The 17402-nt window shown below is 44.0% G+C and overlaps 1 protein-coding gene across 1 annotated transcript; it reads left to right on the top strand.

Annotated features, from left to right (window-relative positions):
* The first annotated feature begins 2188 nt into the window (after window positions 1–2188).
* Window positions 2189–12462, top strand: LOC112553244 (GTP-binding protein REM 1-like). Its single transcript, XM_025220340.1, has 6 exons — window positions 2189–2818; window positions 3496–3785; window positions 7290–7372; window positions 7730–7916; window positions 10119–11358; window positions 11710–12462. Exons 2-5 carry the CDS (start codon window positions 3569–3571, stop codon window positions 10385–10387), a joined length of 756 nt encoding a protein of 251 aa, XP_025076125.1. The 5' UTR covers window positions 2189–2818; window positions 3496–3568; the 3' UTR covers window positions 10388–11358; window positions 11710–12462.
* Window positions 12463–17402: the final 4940 nt, after the last annotated feature.

Below are 17402 nucleotides of genomic sequence, written 5' to 3'. Positions count from 1 at the left end.
TCTAAGGGATCTTTCGTGAGGTTATCGTTCCTTTCTGGGCCATGTCAACCTCGTCATCTTTAAGCCGTGCGGTCCTTGCTGACCCTTCTGGAATCCTTGCTAGATTGTTTACCTTTAGGTCTGCAATTTTTCCTTCGGACAGAAAACATGAACGCTCAGAAACGCGTGCACGCCTCTTATTTTAAATGTTGATGAAAAAAATATTTTGCACGGTAGTTCACGGCAGTGCTGGCTCAGATGAGTAGAACCCATCTTTCTCTCTCACACACATAAAAGATGTTTCAGAAAGTCTGCCATTCCTCTCAAGATTGAAGCCGGACGGTTTCTCAGGAGTTGCGCCAAAGACCTTCAGCCTCGATGCACGGAGCGTTCGCTTTAGCAAGTCAGTGAGGTGATGCTAGCTCCTCACTCATGCAGGCAGACCTGGCGAAAGCTCATTATGTCAGGGGGTTCCCTGCCCTCATGGGACTCTGCGAGCCACGGCATCACTCCTGACAAGTGTCAAGCTTTTTCTCTTTTTGTTCCTGCACTCCGAGTCCTCCGCTGTTTTTTTTTTTTTTTCAGTGCCTTTGTGATGGGAGGATGTTCCTTGGGCTCCACTACCCCCCTTCTCTCTCTCTCGCTGTGAGAAATCGATGATGACGTCGCAGGTGCACTCGTAACAATGACCCGAGTTTTCATTGGACGCTGGAAATTGCGCACGTCACTGAGGATACCTCCTGTCTCGTCCAATCAGAATGCAGAGCTGCAGGCGCAGGGACCCCCTAGACCAGCGGTTCTCAACCTTTTACTTGTGGCGACCCCCCTGACGAACACCGGTACGTCGCGACGCCAGCTAGGTCGGTGGAAGAGCGGGGGGGGGGAGCCTTAGCTAACCTCCACCCCGCGTCGAGGAAATCAACAACGGAAGAACAAAGTTCGTATCTGCAAAAAGTATAACTGTTAATGAAATTTTACTAAAGCAAATTCTGCGTGCTAATAAATATTATTTTATGTAATTTATTGGACACTCTCTTTGATTAATGAGAAGGTTGAGCCTGCTTGCTGTTGCATAGAGAAGCGAACCTGTGTGCGATGTTCGTACCCACTGCTATTCGCAGCTCAGCCTCTGCGTCCACACGATTTCTGTATTTCGACTTCAGTGCTGCTAATGCTGAAAGTCCTTGCTCACACATATACGAAGTTGAAAATGTTAGAAGAACTTTCATTGCTTTCTCAGAAAGCACCGTTGACGCTAATCCAGAATGTTGGCACTGGTGTTGTGTGGAAGACCATTTTCAGGGATTGGTCACTCGAAAGGTCGACGAGCTGCTCTTCTTCCGTGGACAACCCGCTTGTGCTAGGATCAGCCAGAAATGGATTACGAATCCAATCGTATTTAGTCACATCAATTTCAGCGAAGTGATGCTGAAACCTTTCTTGCAGTCCGTTTAGATGGGCAATAATTACATTCTTCGCCTGATCAAGATTCAAGTTGTCAGCCTTGCACTTACACAAGCACGGAAACATCAAAAATATTTTCTCTTGCATCCACAACGAAATTTTTCGGACGAAAGCATTCATCTTGTCAGTTGTTTGTAATATGGTGGTGTCTTTCCCTTGCAGAGACGTATTCACAACGTTCAGCTTCTCAAATATGTCCGATAAATATGTCCATTAGCAGCAGCCATCGGTTGTTCTTAAGCCCCCACCCCGCACTGTCTGGTCATGGCCTTCTGTCAGGGACCTAGAGTACTAGGACTGAGCACGTGCGAGGGAAAGGGTGTGAATGATCGTTCCTGAGTGCGTTCCTTTTAGATGTTTTTTTTAAAAGAGAGAGAGTGTGACTGGAGAGGAGAGGGAGTCAGCGATGAGAGATTGGGGGAGAGAGAGGGCAAAAGGCGAGAGGAGGGAGATTGGAGGCTTAATTGTTGAGAGGGGGATTGTGTTTTGAGTTTTGGAAGTGAGAAGTCACTGCATGCCGAGACAGTGTACTTGAATAGGAGAAGCGATTTGGAGTTTGATCGCCCTCACCACTCGTTACACAATCTAAGCTAATTTCACTAATACCGGTATAAGAAACTTTTAAAAAAGGACCACCTTCGCGACCCCCTTGTAGGCACGTCGCGACCCCCCAAGGGGTCGCGCCCCACAGGTTGAGAACCGCTGCCCTAGACCGTGGCGTGAGTCACGAGCGGGACTGTGAGAAACTATCGACCGAGCGCTTTCCCTGCCAGCTGACGTACTCGGGCGACGTAAAAACCACGTGATCTGTCTGCTAATAAAGAGCGCGTTTGGCGGCGAGAGAAGTCAGAAATCGCACAGACCTGCGAGCGTGGTGCCTGCCGCCTGCAACACTCACACTTGATTTATCCTCGTGACGCAAGCTTCCACAACAGGGAACTTTTTTTCTGTTATCCTGCAAGATAGTCTGCTGTGCTTAGGACGTATGCTGTTTCTCTACAACTGTTGGCCAAACTCATCCTTCGTACAACTGAACTGAAAAGACTTTTTTTTAAAATTAACTCCTCTTCCAAGGATTTTTTTGGAGTCTTGGATTTGTATCTCTACGATAATTTAGCATCTCCTACATCGTGACACAATGCCTCAAGCCGAAAGATATTTGAACGTGTCCCCAGTCCGGGAAGTGTACTCAGCCCCACACTCTCGTTCCTGCTCCTTCAAGACATACAGACGACCTCAGGACCTCGACCTCTGGGACTCGCGGCCACGTAACCAACTCTCTGCCCACCTGTCCGAGTCGCACTCGTCAGAGACACGCTTCCGACAGTTCAGCCAGAGACCGTGAGAGAGACCCCGAGAAACTCTGTCGTGTCAGGTATGTAATTTTATTTACTGCTCAACTCTCCTTTCTTTGCAAGAGATGCTTTATATGTTTTTCTTTTTACCTCCATCCTTCCCTTGATGCATTTGTGCATTCCTTCTTTCTTTTATTTTTTTTTATGTTACTTATTTTTTATTTATTTATTATATTTAGTATATTTCTATATTTTATTTATTAAGTAGGTAGCACTTCTTTCTAATAATAATATTGCTCTAGGAAACATAACTGGTATTATCTTTCATGACGACCTTTCGATGAAGTAAAGAGAACCAAAACTGTTAGTCTTTCTTATCCTGAATTATTTTTGGAACATGAAGCAGGGTAAGCATGTTTGTTTGAGCATAAAATAGGAAGTGACAGAGACAGAGACATGAAAATAAAGACAAAGAGAGAAAATAGTGTCCATGAAGTGTGAGAGAGAGTTGTGTGTGTGTGCAAAATTTATGTTTCTTTTGTTCTCCCACCACCCGAGGTCACGAACCTCTCGTGTTGAACAAAACAAATTAACGGTAGATCGTGACTTCGTTCTTGTCTTTATCCTTATTGATCGAACGTTGGCGCCAAGTAATTAGCCGTTTGAGCGAACGACTGACTGAATCACTCAACTGATTATTTCTGCATAATTTTTTCGTTATTTTTATCGGAGCATTGGTTCATGCGGTGCTTTGCAGGTCGTTCAAGCTGACCTCCAAGGGTCTGGTCAACCACGGCGACTCCTTCAAGCGGAGGTCCACGCACTCGCTCATGTCCTCGGGGTCAGCTGCCACGGAGCAGAGCGAGCAGCGGCTTCGAACACTGAGCGTTGCCTCGGAGGAGAGCGGCGGGGTCAGTGGAACTGGGTCGTGCTGTGCCCCCTCGTACTTCAGGGTGGCTTTGCTGGGTGCAGCCGGTGTGGGCAAGTCGGCGCTCATCAGACAGTTCATGACCTCGGAGTACAAAGGCACCTTCGACATCGCTACCCGTGAGTAGTTCTTCACGCATCAAGAAATTTTGACCCCAAGAATCCCTGTCTCTGTCTCTCTTTCTCAGTCCATGCAGAGAGATGTCTGCGGCCTTCATCTCGTTGCATGCTCACTCCAGAACTCCAATCGATCTCGTTTTGACCAGCCTCCATAACTGCACATCATCTGTGTTGCTAAAAATATCCTCGTTGTCTCCTGCTGGTAGCAATGTAGTAGCTATGAGATGGGGGGATGGCCTCAAAGAATCTTCCAGACTATCATAGGGAGTATATCTCCCGATTAAAAAAAAAAAAATTTATTTCATGAACAGGATGAAGAGACCCTGAAATGATGGGGTTCTATGCGACTGAGAACAAAGACGAGTGGAGGCAAACCTATTGATTGGCCGCGTGGTGGCTTTACCAACAGTGGCAACACTTTCCCTCCGACTGAGCCATAAAATAACAAGCCGAGAAATAAGAATAGCAGCCCCAATCAAAAGCGATAATGTCGCCATATTTCTTCCGAACAGTCGCTAATGACATGATTCACCCGGCTGTCATATGCCTGTGGGCAAAAAAAAAAGGTCTGGAAGTGCAGGACTAATACAGACTCCTCATCCCTTTTGTTCCAAACCTTTTTACGGCGATTTGTCCCCATTTTTTTTTTTTTTTTTTGCCCCCAGACCATCAAACAAACAGATGGGCATCATGTAACTCATCGCCTTCAGTAAAGGCAGTCATAGATGTAGACTTACATAAAACCAGAAAGACTGGACCACTTGATGTAACTCTGTGAGGCTCAGAAACCTGTTTATCGGTTGAGTACGGTGGATCGCATATTTGTGCTCCTCTTATCGCGATGTTCCTGCCCTCTGGAGAGCGATAAAAAAAAGCAATAAAAGTGGATGAGCTGAAAAAAAGGTAGATTTACAGACATATGAAAATGTTCTCGAACCAGTTGACGCATCGTTTCAACAACGCATTTTTGCCTCCTCTTGCACGCAATTTATTGATTCTTCCCTCCCCTTCCTTCAGTATCGCGTGTGTGCCAGAAAGGAGGGGTGGTAGCGGAGGGCAATAGCAAACCCAAATCTTTCTTCCAGGTTCGAACATTCTAGGTGGCTGGGAAAATTGTAAAATACTGCGTACAATGTTTCCAGACGAATGCAGACGTCTGGCATTAACTCGGAATGGGGGTGGGAGTGGAAGGAGGGAGCTAAGAAAAATACTTCCGTTGATAAAAGCCTTCTTTAGACGCTAGAAGCCGCCACAGGTGTAGAGAGGACACGTGATCTACGAACGTGATGTCGCTTCTTCGCAAACACGTGATTTCGTTTTTTTTTAAAAAAGAAATCGGACTCAGACTAATAATAGGAATACCCGGTCAAGGTGAGGGCCGTGGATCAAAATCTTTTGAGTCGAGCAATGGCAAGAAATCAAGATGTTTTTTGCTGTTTTTCGTCGCCGGAGCCAAGCGACGGCGGAGGGTTTCCGTTTCTAAGGCAAGCAGTTCCCCAGAAACGATTTATGGCACAAGGGCACGAAGACTTAAAGATGCTACAGGCGCCGCCTGTCGGTTGTGTGTGTCCATCACCCAGTGGGGGTGATTGTAACCAGGAGGGTGGAGTATGGGGTGGATACGCAATTATAGTGCGTCGGCAGTTTGTTTTTTGTTCTTCCGTGTTTTGAACTAGGCTTGGCGTTGGCGTGTAATACAAATTTTCGACATATTAATCTGAATAGAGATGCTTTCAGAAATTGAATATGGTTTTTTTTTTTCTCTCTCTCTCGTTTGCTGATTAAACCACCTCACTCGATATCCACGATCTTGTTCTTGCAAAGAAACGTGGGGTAACAGATTAAAAGATAGAAATGTGAGATAATAGAAATAGAATAAAAACAAAAAAAATTCAAAAAAGAAAATGCAGTGAGCAGGTTCTACCTGACGAAAAGCAAGCTTGCTTCAATGCATGACAAATGCTAAGCAACATAATTAATGGTCGTGCAATTAATATTGTGGATTGTGGACGATAAATCAGGCTAAGAAAATCTCAGCAAGCTAGACATTTTGTCAGCATAGAGCAGAAAAAGCTTTTGTTTAGTGTCTAAATAATGCTGCAACAAAGGAACAAGAAGAGAAAACAAAGAAAGAGAGAGAAAGTAGTGAGTACAAATAATCCCGCACAAAGGACACACCAGACTGAATGGAGACGGTCTCCGTGAGAGTGCAGCAATATGTCAAGCCGATACAAATCATGATAATTTTCCTCACAATGTGTGTCATTGACTTTTTCCTCGCGCAAATAGCTGACAAGAAACATAATCCATCAAACTGACGTAACATGCATGTTGGCTGTACATTAACTCCCCCTGACTTTGTTCTTTGGGAAAATGGCGCCGTTAGATAAATAAGGTCTGGTTTGCTATAATTCTAGCCCCTTAATAGAGATATTTGTATTGCGACATCTTAATATTGATAGGTGGATTACACATTCTTAATGAAGAGCAAGAGAGGGGCGTGAGTAAGGGTGAGGGTATGGAGGAAGCCACTCCTTCTAGCAACCAGAGATGACTCTCGTCTTTGAGGTTATTCGTTTTGAATATCGAACTTTCTTTGTCCTCTACTACCAACGTGTTCTTCTTCTGTTTCTTTTGTTTCAAAAATTTTGTTACTGGAAATCTAATTTCTGACTAAAGCGGACAGGCGTGCGTACACACAAACAGAAGGGGGAGAATTAGGCATAAATTTATTTCATTAGTGTCAGCCATAAATTCTATTACAAAATCAGAAAAAAAATACGAGCAGATCCGCTTTCTGGATCTCAGACATTCCGACTGGCTTGATGAGAGATAAACTTCTTGCATGTTAGCTCCCTTCTGGGCAGAGAAGTGTTCTTCAGATCGTCCTCCGCCCACACTCGCGAGTCTGACAGGCACCAGCGAACGTGCCCGTTAGAAACAAAGAAGGAAATCAAGACTTGTCCAACACTGTTGCGCAATAAAGAGAAGACAACTCGAGAGGAGGGGGAGGGAACTAGCGCAGGCGTCCTGCAGAGCTGAGCACGGACGAGGGCAGAAATGTGTTTGGGTTATCGGTCCTTGAAGACCGATAACCACGTCGCGTAAACAGTAGTGTGATCGATGGAACGCGAGACGCATGAAGAAAAAAGTGCACCGCCGCACGCGAACAAATAAAAAAAAAATCCAAGGTCACGATGACAGTGCGATGATGTATTCTGGAAACATTGTCATTTTTCTGTCTGTCTTCCCATCTCTTTTATCCATCCCCATACCGGGGCATGGCTCCCTAGCTTTCTGCGAGTGGAGGCTAGTTGTCAGCTTAAAAGTTAGCGTGGTTTAGGATGTTAGCATTCAGTTAGCGCGTCTGTGTAACTAGCACCTGGTTAATGATTTATTAGCAGTCCTCCTGTGGTTCTTTGTTTGTGGAGGGGGAGGGCATCTATAGCGTGTGTGTTTGTATTAGAAATTCTGACAAACATGTTTGTTGTTGCGTGTTTTCAGCTGATGCCGAAGATCCGGAAACGACGGTGTCTGTTTTGCTGGACGGCGAGGAGTCTATGATCGAGTTTGTCGATGAACCAAATGTAAGTTGTTATTTACCTGGTCATTTGTTTTTCTGATGGTTTTAGAACAAAACAAAAAAAGAAACAGCTTGAGGCTATTGATCACTTTCTGGAAGCACGATCTCAGATTCCACAGTAGTATGATAAAGTTCGAGACTATAATTTAATTGTTTAGGGATCTCGTATGAATCTTCGATTATGGATAGAGAAAGGTTAATTAACTTTCTTTCCTACATCTCTTTCTTTCCTTCTCCTCCTCCATACTTTCTTCCACGGTAACAGACATTTTTCTTCCCCAAACGGACTTCTTCCCTCCCCTATTCCCTCTTTCCATCCGGGTCGTTCCGTCACTGTAGCACTCTTGTTGACCGTTTTCAGGAGAACGAGCTGGACAATGTGAGAGCTGATGCCTTTGCTGTCGTCTTCTCGCTGGCTGACGTGGCTTCCTACACCACAGCCATCAGCATCGTCAGACATCTTCGTGTGGACCTGTGTTCGGACCGCGCCATCGTGCTAGTGGGCAACAAAGTGGACCTTGCCCGCCAGCGGAGGGTCAGCAGCCGAGGTGAGCAGTAATTTGTTACAGGTACCTCCCTAACTCCCCCCTTAGAAAATAATATATGTATATATTTCATTTTGAGCTTTTAAAACTTAATTTTGGTCTCGGAGATATTTTAATCTCTCATCTCTGTCTCCCTTTTAACTCCTTTCTTCTTTTCGTGTCGCGGCAAACATTTCTCCCCACTCTCCACCCTTCCTCCCATTCTTTACTTCTTCCGCAAACGTGATCTGCAGACAAGAAAAGCATGGGGGTGGGCGAATGTGACATTGCTGTGCAGTCAATACTCGCCTCCGAAGGAAAAGGATCCTTCTTTTACTTGTCACCGCCCACGGTCCTTCCTTGTAGTAATCAGCGATAGGAAATTGTCACCTACACATTGTAATGGGAGCTCTTAGCATCATCACCTGTTGCTTCCTCCTCTTGGGAAGGGGGAAAAGAGAAAATTATCTGGAGTTATCGGCGTCGGCAATTGACGGTTATGGATGATGCTTCTATTTACTACTCCAGCTCAAGCTTCGAGCGTGAGGACCCGCTCTGGACAGTGGAGGAGGGAGGGGAGGGTAGGGAAAGATGGAACGGCGCAGAAAACAATTACTGCAGGACAGTAAATACCCTGGGTCTTCGTGGACACCAGTCTGAATTTTGGCGGAACTGCAAGTTATGGCAGAAAAACTATCGGTGGCTGTCTGGTGCACCTAACGAATGGGAATGTTTTCCAGTGACACATCCTCCATTCTCCCTCCTCTTCCACCCTCAAAATACCAGTAGTTCCTGAGCTTCTTTCCTTCCTTATCTCACGTCCTCTGTCATCTGTTTCTCCATCTTTCATCAATCTTTTCCCCTCCTCGTTCCTTATCCGTTTAAACCGATAATGTTGAGCCAGACTAAGGCAGAAAGGAATGGGTTTTTTTTTCAAAAGTTGTGTGTGGGGTTTCGGGATGGGACCAGTGGTGGAGAAGGGAGAATTCTATGAAGAACATTTCTCTGCAATACAGGTTACAAATTGGTAGAGGGATATGAGATGTCGTGAGTGGTCAGGGTTGGGGAAGGGGGACAGAAAGAAGGTGATGGAGACTGGCTTAGTGAAGTAAACAAGTCAAGGCTATTGCCTCCATCTGGATCTGATGGCGACATCGTTGGATGCAAGGTTTCGGCTATCCTGCAGCAAGACTCCGCTGGCCTCTTAGGAAAGGGCGACTGGGTGTGGGGTGTGTTGGCGGGGTAGAGGTGCGACATCAACATCCAGAGGACATGATGAGCAGTTCTGGCCACAGAGTAGTTAGAAGTGCAGGGCTATGACGACAACGAGCCGTGACCTTTTACCTTCGCCGTTACCTTCTTCCTCCCCTTTCCCACCTCAATCCTGTTTTCTGTTTTCGTTCGTCTGGATGGTTTTTTTTTATTTTTATTTTTCCCGTGTGTGTGTGTTGAGGGTGGGAAGTTAATGTTGTGTGGGGTGTTTTGGGGTGCTGTAGCAGCGAAAAGACTACGCCAGCAGTGTTGGCAAACAAAAACACTCCCAGCCAGCCCACGTCAGACAGTGCTGGCGTCGTCGCGAGAACATCGATGCAAAAGCTGTTTTCTTTGGGTCGGGGAGGAGGAGGCAATTTCGCGCCCAGGTTCGCGCGTTCTTCGTTAAACGGGTAAATCGGACGAACCAGGCGCTAATAATGTCAGGTGCTGATGTGACTCCAGCTCTCTCACAGCCTCTTCCCCTCCTCCTGCACTAACCCTCCCCTTGATACCTCCGCTCAGCCACACAACAGTTCACTAGGCCAGGTGATAGCAGAACAAGGTGTGTGGGTTAGGGTTCGAGTACTGGAGATATATTAGGTGGATATTATAACCATATAGACACTGAGGGGTCTTGTTTATGGCATCAGCGAGAAGTAGCTACAAGGAACGTCTAGATGCCCTACGATGACTTTTAAAATATATATATATTTACATTTGCGTTCTCAAAATTTTCCTGAACAGATTTTCTCTAAATAGATGTTTTTGTCCTTTCATTCTTTTACCATTCATTTATTTGTTCTTTCTGGTGTCACGGTGCGATCACTCTGGATAGAACTATGAACAAAATAGTTTTACTTTCTTTATTTCTTCACTCCTTCTTTCTCTCTTACGTGCTTCCACATCAAACTTTGTATACTACGTGATGGAATTTTTCGCTCACGGTGCGCTTTACGTTGTCACGTGTTGCAGACGCGCGACTCATCGCCATGAAGTACGACTGTAAGTACGAGGAGACGTCTGCTGCCCTCAACCACCGAGTGGATGAGCTGCTGGTGGGGATCCTCAGCCAGATACGCCTGAAGCTGGCGCCACCGTCCTCAGACACGCTTCTGGCACCGGAAGTGCCCTCGAGCAAAGGTCGCTCGCAGTCGCCGCGCCGCGCCATGTCCTTTCTCACCAAACTGTTCAACCAGACAAAGAAGAAGGCCAAGTCCTGCGACAACCTGCTGATCCACTGAGCCACCGCGCTAGCTGCAACACACAGAAGGGGGAAAAAAAGATTTAATTAAAAAAAAGAGATGGAACTGAGCAGTTCCGTTCTCAATCCAAGCAAAGAAAAAAGGGAGGGCTGCTGACTAAGGGTGCTGACTGACAGGCGGCGTGACTCAGATGATCTCACGCAACCTCCTACCCTCCCTCCCTTCCTCTCCTGCTCCCTGGGATGATGTCAGACCATGTGAGCTATCCGTTTTGCCCCTTCCATCCTGTTACCACCACCACCATTGCTCGGACAATCGTTACCACGAAATGTTAACCGTGGAGAGCTAGCTATGAAGCGAGGTTTCCAGAAATAAAAGAATGATTTCTGCTTTTAAACTGGAAGTCATCCTTCAATTGTCAGCTGAATCCTCCTGCAGGACAACGCGACATGTGAATCCACGCCTACGCGACAATCGCTCCACATCATCGCTCCACTGCTGACTGATAGAGAACTGAACTTTGTCTTGTCTTTCGTGACACAAAACTCGAGATTCGTGTGACTGCCTTGGTGATGCTGCAGTTTAAATTAAACCACAAGACTAGAAGAAGGCCGGATGGCCAGATGGCTGCTGATGGTTCTGCTGTTCAGGAACCACCATGCTCTTGCTTCTCATCCTGTACATTCCCAAAACTACACATTTCAACATTCAAGCTATGCTACAAACATCACAGCAAGTTCAGTGACATGGAGATGACCATCTGGACTTCATCACTAAAGAGCTCACTCAAGCTTCTGCAAATGTGATGACATCCGTGCTGCTACTGCTGCTGAGACAAGACTTCTGCCATTTGCTTCATCATTCCCATGGAAACTACGCCATTCTTATCGAAAGAGAAAAACAAACTACTGCTATTTTGCCTGCATCCTGGCCAACATGTGATCTCAATGAGGCCGATCCCATGGCGGCATTTGCTGTTCCTCCATTTGTTGCCTCGAGCTTTATATCCGGTAAGTCATTGTCTCCATCTAGTTCGTGTGTGTGTGCATGCATGCGTGCGTGTGTTTGGTAAAATTGTGTAATTTACCTCTAATCATTTTCACTAATCTGTGTGTGTGGTTAATGACCTCTCTCTCTCTCCGTCAACTGTTCTCTTCCTGTGAGAGTTTTAAGGTCTCTTAATCCATCAATCATAGTCAAAACTGTTTTCAAGTAAAAAAAAGTCTGAGAGTCTGAGAGAGTGAAAGAATAAAGAATTTTTAATACATTCGTGCCGCCCAAAGTAGTTTACAAATTCAAACCATTTATACACATATAAGAACATTATTTTTACTTATGTTCGTTGTGATTTATGTTTCCAGACCTTTGGCTATATCCAAGACAATCTTCCAGCCCTAGTTCATCCAAAGTCTTCCCAGCAGAAAAGCCTCATACGAGCGAGACTACAGTTTTGTATCATCCAACTCTCTAAGGTGCCAAAACAAACACTGAACTTCCACTACTTTGTGTCATGAGACAAGACTACATTCTAGGGAGGGATGTTTTTATGTCAGCTTCATCTGTCCTTGCCCTTTTTGTTTTGTAAATATTTGCCAACCCGGGATTTGATTTGCTGATGAGTTCTGCAGTGACTTTTCTTTTAAGAAAAAATTTCTCTTGCCTTATGCGTTTCATGAAAGCCTGTATGACTTCATTTATTTACAATCAAAACGCGGATAACATTCTAAATGTTTTCTTTCAGTCGTCCATTTTCTGACAAGCTTATTTTGTTGGTAATTGTTATGAATTATTCTTTATGATTAAAAATTGTACAGCTGAGTTAATTACCCTCCACTGATTTCAAAAGCAGAAAGATGCAGTGTGAGAGGTGCAGAGATATACTCATAATCTTCATACTCGGCTATCGGAAATGATTTGGTCACATGGTTGTTACTCATGAGTATGCTCATCCGTGATGAGAAGCGAGTTTCACCGACTTGACAGGTTGTGTGGATGTTGCGCTGAATGACGATGAGTTTTACAGAGAGAGATGTACATTTGTGTTTGTAATGTCCACGAAAGAATTTTTTAACGCCACTTAAGACAATATTTTTGTAATAAAAATGTGTCTATGAATACATTGAAACTTGTTCTTTTGCCTTTTGTGAAACGTGGAGTGAGAGACGTTAAGAAGCTGGGGTCCTTACTTCAGATTCTCTGAACCAGACCTACATTGTTGAATGTGATTGTTCCGCAAACGTTTACATGATAGTCATAAAAATTTGTAAACAAACACGAAAACCATGAAAAAGCTAACCTCTTATAAGACTCGCCTACGTCGCACACGAGTTACGACAATAGTTTACGACGTCAAGATCGACATACGACAATACGCCATTAGCGTCTGCTTATAATAATAATAAAGGTCGCTTGTATAGCGCCTTATCCCTACACTAAATGCAGTCCCACCCACAAGGTATATGTGACCACTAGCTCTATACACAAGATATATGTGACCGCTTACCTGCGATTAATTAATCATTTAATGAACGAACAAATGTACAGTACCCTCCTTCTATAAAGAATACAAGAGGGGAATCCTCAAAAGTGCGTCAAGGAACGGTCGTGATGGAACTTCTTAAAGTAACAAATCTGGACGAATGTATGATCAGGTTTGGCAACTTTTTAAAAATAAAATTTTATATAAAAATGTTGCCAAACCTTCATCCACATTTGTCACTATGATGATTCTTCATTTAAATTTCAGGAAATAGTATCATGCATTGGGCCCAGACCAGAGACACTTTCTCCATTTTTGTAGACTTTGCAGATTCGATTCAAACCAAAACAATGAACATCAGCAGGTTAAGTTTTGTTTTAATACACGTATTATCATGTTACCTACAACCTCCCATCTTCATCAACACCTAACCGGAGACCGATCCAGACAGAACTCCACAACAGTAGTACACGTCGTCGTGCACCACCACGAAGCCTACAACAGTAGTATTCCAGGAGTACACGTGACTCCATGGCCAACAGCCACACTATGTCAAGAGCCCAAACGACTAGAAAAAATATTTAGTTTGCAATGGAGATTTTGTGACCAGGGCTTCATTTTCTTCCTTCACTTTCTCTTCCCGTCCTCTTATCCTTACAAGTGTTCTTCAGCTACTTACTGATGCCTTTTATACTCCACTGCACTGCTCAGTTAATACGATTTGCCTTGTTGATGATGTTGCTGCTGTTGCTGCTGGTGTTGTTTAGTCTCTCAAGGCCAGCAATCTGCGTATTGCAGGTTGTGCTGGGGTCAGACAGCAGGTGTTCTCGCCCGTCGTGAAAACATAATCAAGCAGGGAATTACTTTTTTCCCTTCTTAGATTTCTGTCTATGGGGTGGAAACAGGGGTCAGGGAAGGGACACAATGAACTCCGTGTACTTTATAAATTCTTCTCACTATCAAGTTCTTTTTCTACATCTCTAAATCATCACAAACGAGTTGATTAGACTTCTCGCAGCCAGTAATGTTGTGTTGGTGGGTGTTGGGTGTGGTGGATACAGCCAAAGGTCTGGTAAAAAGATGACTCTTCAGCAAAAAAGACGCAAATCATTTTTATTTTGTAATGAGAATGTTAAGGCAGAGAAAGAAAGCATTTTTTCTCTTATGGATGAGCACATTGATCTAATTTAAATATGTTCAGTTCTGTCACTGAATGAATGAGTGGATGTGGGTAACACTTATGTAGCCTACTGACCTGATACTCGTATCACCCAAATATTTACGAGTGACTCGATGACTTGAAGAACTGACCTCCACTCGTGACATTAAAAAGAGAGGTCATTCACCTCTCCTCCCACCTAATCCCATCTCAGGGACTTTCATCGACCAGACATACAGCAATATTTATTTGGAGTTGATGAACGCATTATTAGTCGCCCCTGCTGACGCATATCACGCACGGATGATCCGTGCAACAGATTTTCCCACTTATTTCTGCACATTTTCTAGCCTCAGCTTTCCTATAAGACAGGTTGAGATATCTCCCCCTCATGTCCCCAGCTCGTTCAGTCATGTGATCAGTCCCGCATGGAACAACTTTGACCCTTTCTCATTCCATTAAGAATTGCGATGTGTTTCCCCATGTACCAGTATGGAAAGAGTAATGGTATGCACTATTTTTTTTAAATCACACAGGGAAAGTGAGAGAGTGTCCTCAAAACAATGGTCCCACGCTTTTTACGTTTCCATATATTTCCCTATTTCGGGAGGGAAGGGGTTGGGGGAAGTCGGTGTATGCCCCAAAGTAATGGGGTTGATTCAGACCTACACATTTTCTTCCATTAAATTAGCATTTATCACACTTCAACGATTCTTTCAAGACAAAGTGTTTGTCACAGCCTTAAAATCAGATAAAGCTGCTCTTTTCGATGAAGTCCCTAATGGTCGGATGGATTGACAATAGCGCAGTTGTGTGCGTACGTGCGTGCGCGCACGCGTGAGTATGTTGTCCAAATTCGGGAGGAAAAAAAACTAACATTCCAGACAAAGGAAAATTTAGTTGCTGTTGTACACAACGGGGTCTTATATTCTTCGGTTCTGTCATCCAGCCAAACTTTCATGCAAGGCTTGTAGCAGTTGCCACCCGAATGCCTGCTGCCCTTTAGAGCATAATTCAAGATTAAAGTGCTCTGCTACCAACATTTTATTTGAGAATTGTTTTGAACACGTTTTCGCAGTTCGCATTTTCTCCGGATTGTCTTGGAGATAATAATCTTTAAAATTGCTCCAAGCCAAACAAACTTCTCAAAGATACGCTAAGCAGCTAAAGGAGAGATAAATACTTAGATGTAGCTTATCTCGTACAGTAACGTGCAATGGCATCTGGAAGACAATAAAATGCACCACGTGACTGTCTTGAAGCAGCCTGCTGACGTCAGAGAACACATCTGACAGATGAAAGAAGATGCAGCAAAGATTTCGAGGTCTTATCAAGTTGTTCCTCTAACCCTCGCACATAGCAGTTGCATAAAGTCCCTAAATAAAACTATACTTAAATTGTTTTTATTGAAAATTTAAAAAAGACTGATCTCGAATGTTTCCCCTCCTCTGCTCCTAAGCTTTTCAAGTCGTCATTATCGATCATCGTCTTCATCATCTTCAACATCCATGAGTGCGTGTGCCCTTGTGTTTCCTCTCCGTCCATCCTGCGCATTTAATGTGAGAGATAGAGAGAGGGATGGACGAGAAAAACTGCTTGTTTTACGGCCGTATGACGTCAGAGAGATGCGCGCGCAAATCGACCGAGGCACTTGAGGCTCCCCAGGGAACCTGCCGGTGCGATTAAAACTGCCCTCTTGGAGTGATTTAGTGTCAAAGAGTGAAGAAGAAAGTGCGTTTAGAAGTTCACTCGGTCGGCAGAGTAGGAAACAGGGAAGCTGTTAACAACCACGACGAGTGTTAACTTTCTCCCGCAAGGAAGAAAGCAATTTGAAAGCTACAGACATTACTTCCCTCTCCATCCGCTTATCTTGCTCCGATAGATGCACTTTTATTTCCGGGTATTGTCCTTGCGTAGGAATTCCGTGTCACTGACACGAGGTCATCGACGGGAACAAGACGGACATAAAACTCCTGACAAAGGAACATTATTGGATGACTTGCTTTGTAACTGTTTTATCGAGTGCTCATATTTCCTTTGTCGTCGTCGTCGTCGTCATCATCATCATCATCATCATCATCATCATCATCACTCTCTTAGAAATTATCATTTATATTATCACCAGATCTTTCTCGTTTTTGGTTTTTTTTTCCTTATTCTGTAAAAATTTGCCTCCGTTCTCATGTTTCGGTCCAAGTCTCTGTCCAGCTTTCGATCCAGCACTCTATCCAAGATCAATCAGTTCCTTAAACAGTCACTGGGTGAGCTAAGCTTTAGTCATCCAGCTGACCAGGACAATAATGGAGCCAGTTCCCAAGCTCGGGTTGTCCAAGACTGAGGGCACAGGAAGGCAGGGTTATCGAACGGATTGGAGGTTAACGTCTCGACATCGCACCACCGAATGATTGACTGCACACCGGAGGCCCGTTATTCGATCGACTTCCTAGATACGACAACAGTTCGCATTTGCCAGTGTCTCCTTTCGTAAACTGTATAGTCTTACATGCTGCAGGTGGTATATTTATTTGTTTTTAAGTTCTAGTGGGCTGCAACCTTCATATAATGTCTAGGTAACGCTCAGTTCAGGATACTATTTCCCAAACTCCGATTACCATACAAGATACCATTTCCCAAACTCTGAATATTGTACAGCGTACTATTCCCAAACTGTAAATACTATACAAGATACTATTCCCAAACTTGAAATACTATACAGGATACTATTTTCAAAACTTTGAAGGAAAGCAATCTCATACCGCTCTCGAGATACATACCTATAAAATCACCATGCACACGGTGTTATCACTCACATGTCAGCTTTGTACAGAGATAAGTCTACGTTGTCAAGACTACAACCGAGTTGGGTTCATATTTTAGTTTCTCACACAGTAGTTTGACCTCTTTCTGTACAAGGTGATGTTTGTAGGCATGTATCTCAAGAAGGTAAGGGGGTTGATTCAGGCCTGACGAGAAAAATCTGGGACACAATATTCTTTGAAGTCTCGCAATATCTGTAATGTCCACAGATACAGAATCTTTTATTGGGTATGCGGTCAGTCAGATATTTTCGGTCTTTCTATTAGCCTCTTTTTCAACTCTGTGTGTGTGTGTGTTCTTGGAGTGAGAAGAAACAGAAATTAAATCTATCGCAAAGGATAAGCATGGATAACAAATGATTTTTATAAAAATCAAAAATACTGCCAGTTCATAACTATAATTTATATTTCTTTTGTACTTTTTTTCTCTCTTCACAATCACAAATGATCCTGTTCAACATGCCTGAAGGTATCAACTTTTATAGAACATGCCACGCAACTTACGCTTCTTCTTTTGTATTGATTAGTAATTACTCAGTCAAAGGTGATTATATATATATTTTTTTTCCCCGTCGGCCAAGAATACAAGCAGGTGTAAAG

The sequence above is a fragment of the Pomacea canaliculata genome, linkage group LG12, assembly GCF_003073045.1.
Source record: "Pomacea canaliculata isolate SZHN2017 linkage group LG12, ASM307304v1, whole genome shotgun sequence".
Lineage (NCBI taxonomy): Eukaryota > Metazoa > Mollusca > Gastropoda > Architaenioglossa > Ampullariidae > Pomacea > Pomacea canaliculata.
Note: the sequence above shows the minus strand (reverse complement) of the source record. Positions and strands in the feature narration are given on the sequence as shown.

Bases quoted from the DNA above. Each gene is read 5' to 3' on its own strand.
- LOC112553244 (XM_025220340.1), top strand. From the start codon at position 3,569: ATGTCCTCGGGGTCAGCTGCCACGGAGCAGAGCGAGCAGCGGCTTCGA. The intron at 7,373-7,729 runs GTAAGTTGTTAT...GACCGTTTTCAG, and splicing joins AGTTTGTCGATGAACCAAAT to GAGAACGAGCTGGACAATGT. The intron at 7,917-10,118 runs GTGAGCAGTAAT...CACGTGTTGCAG, and splicing joins GCGGAGGGTCAGCAGCCGAG to ACGCGCGACTCATCGCCATG.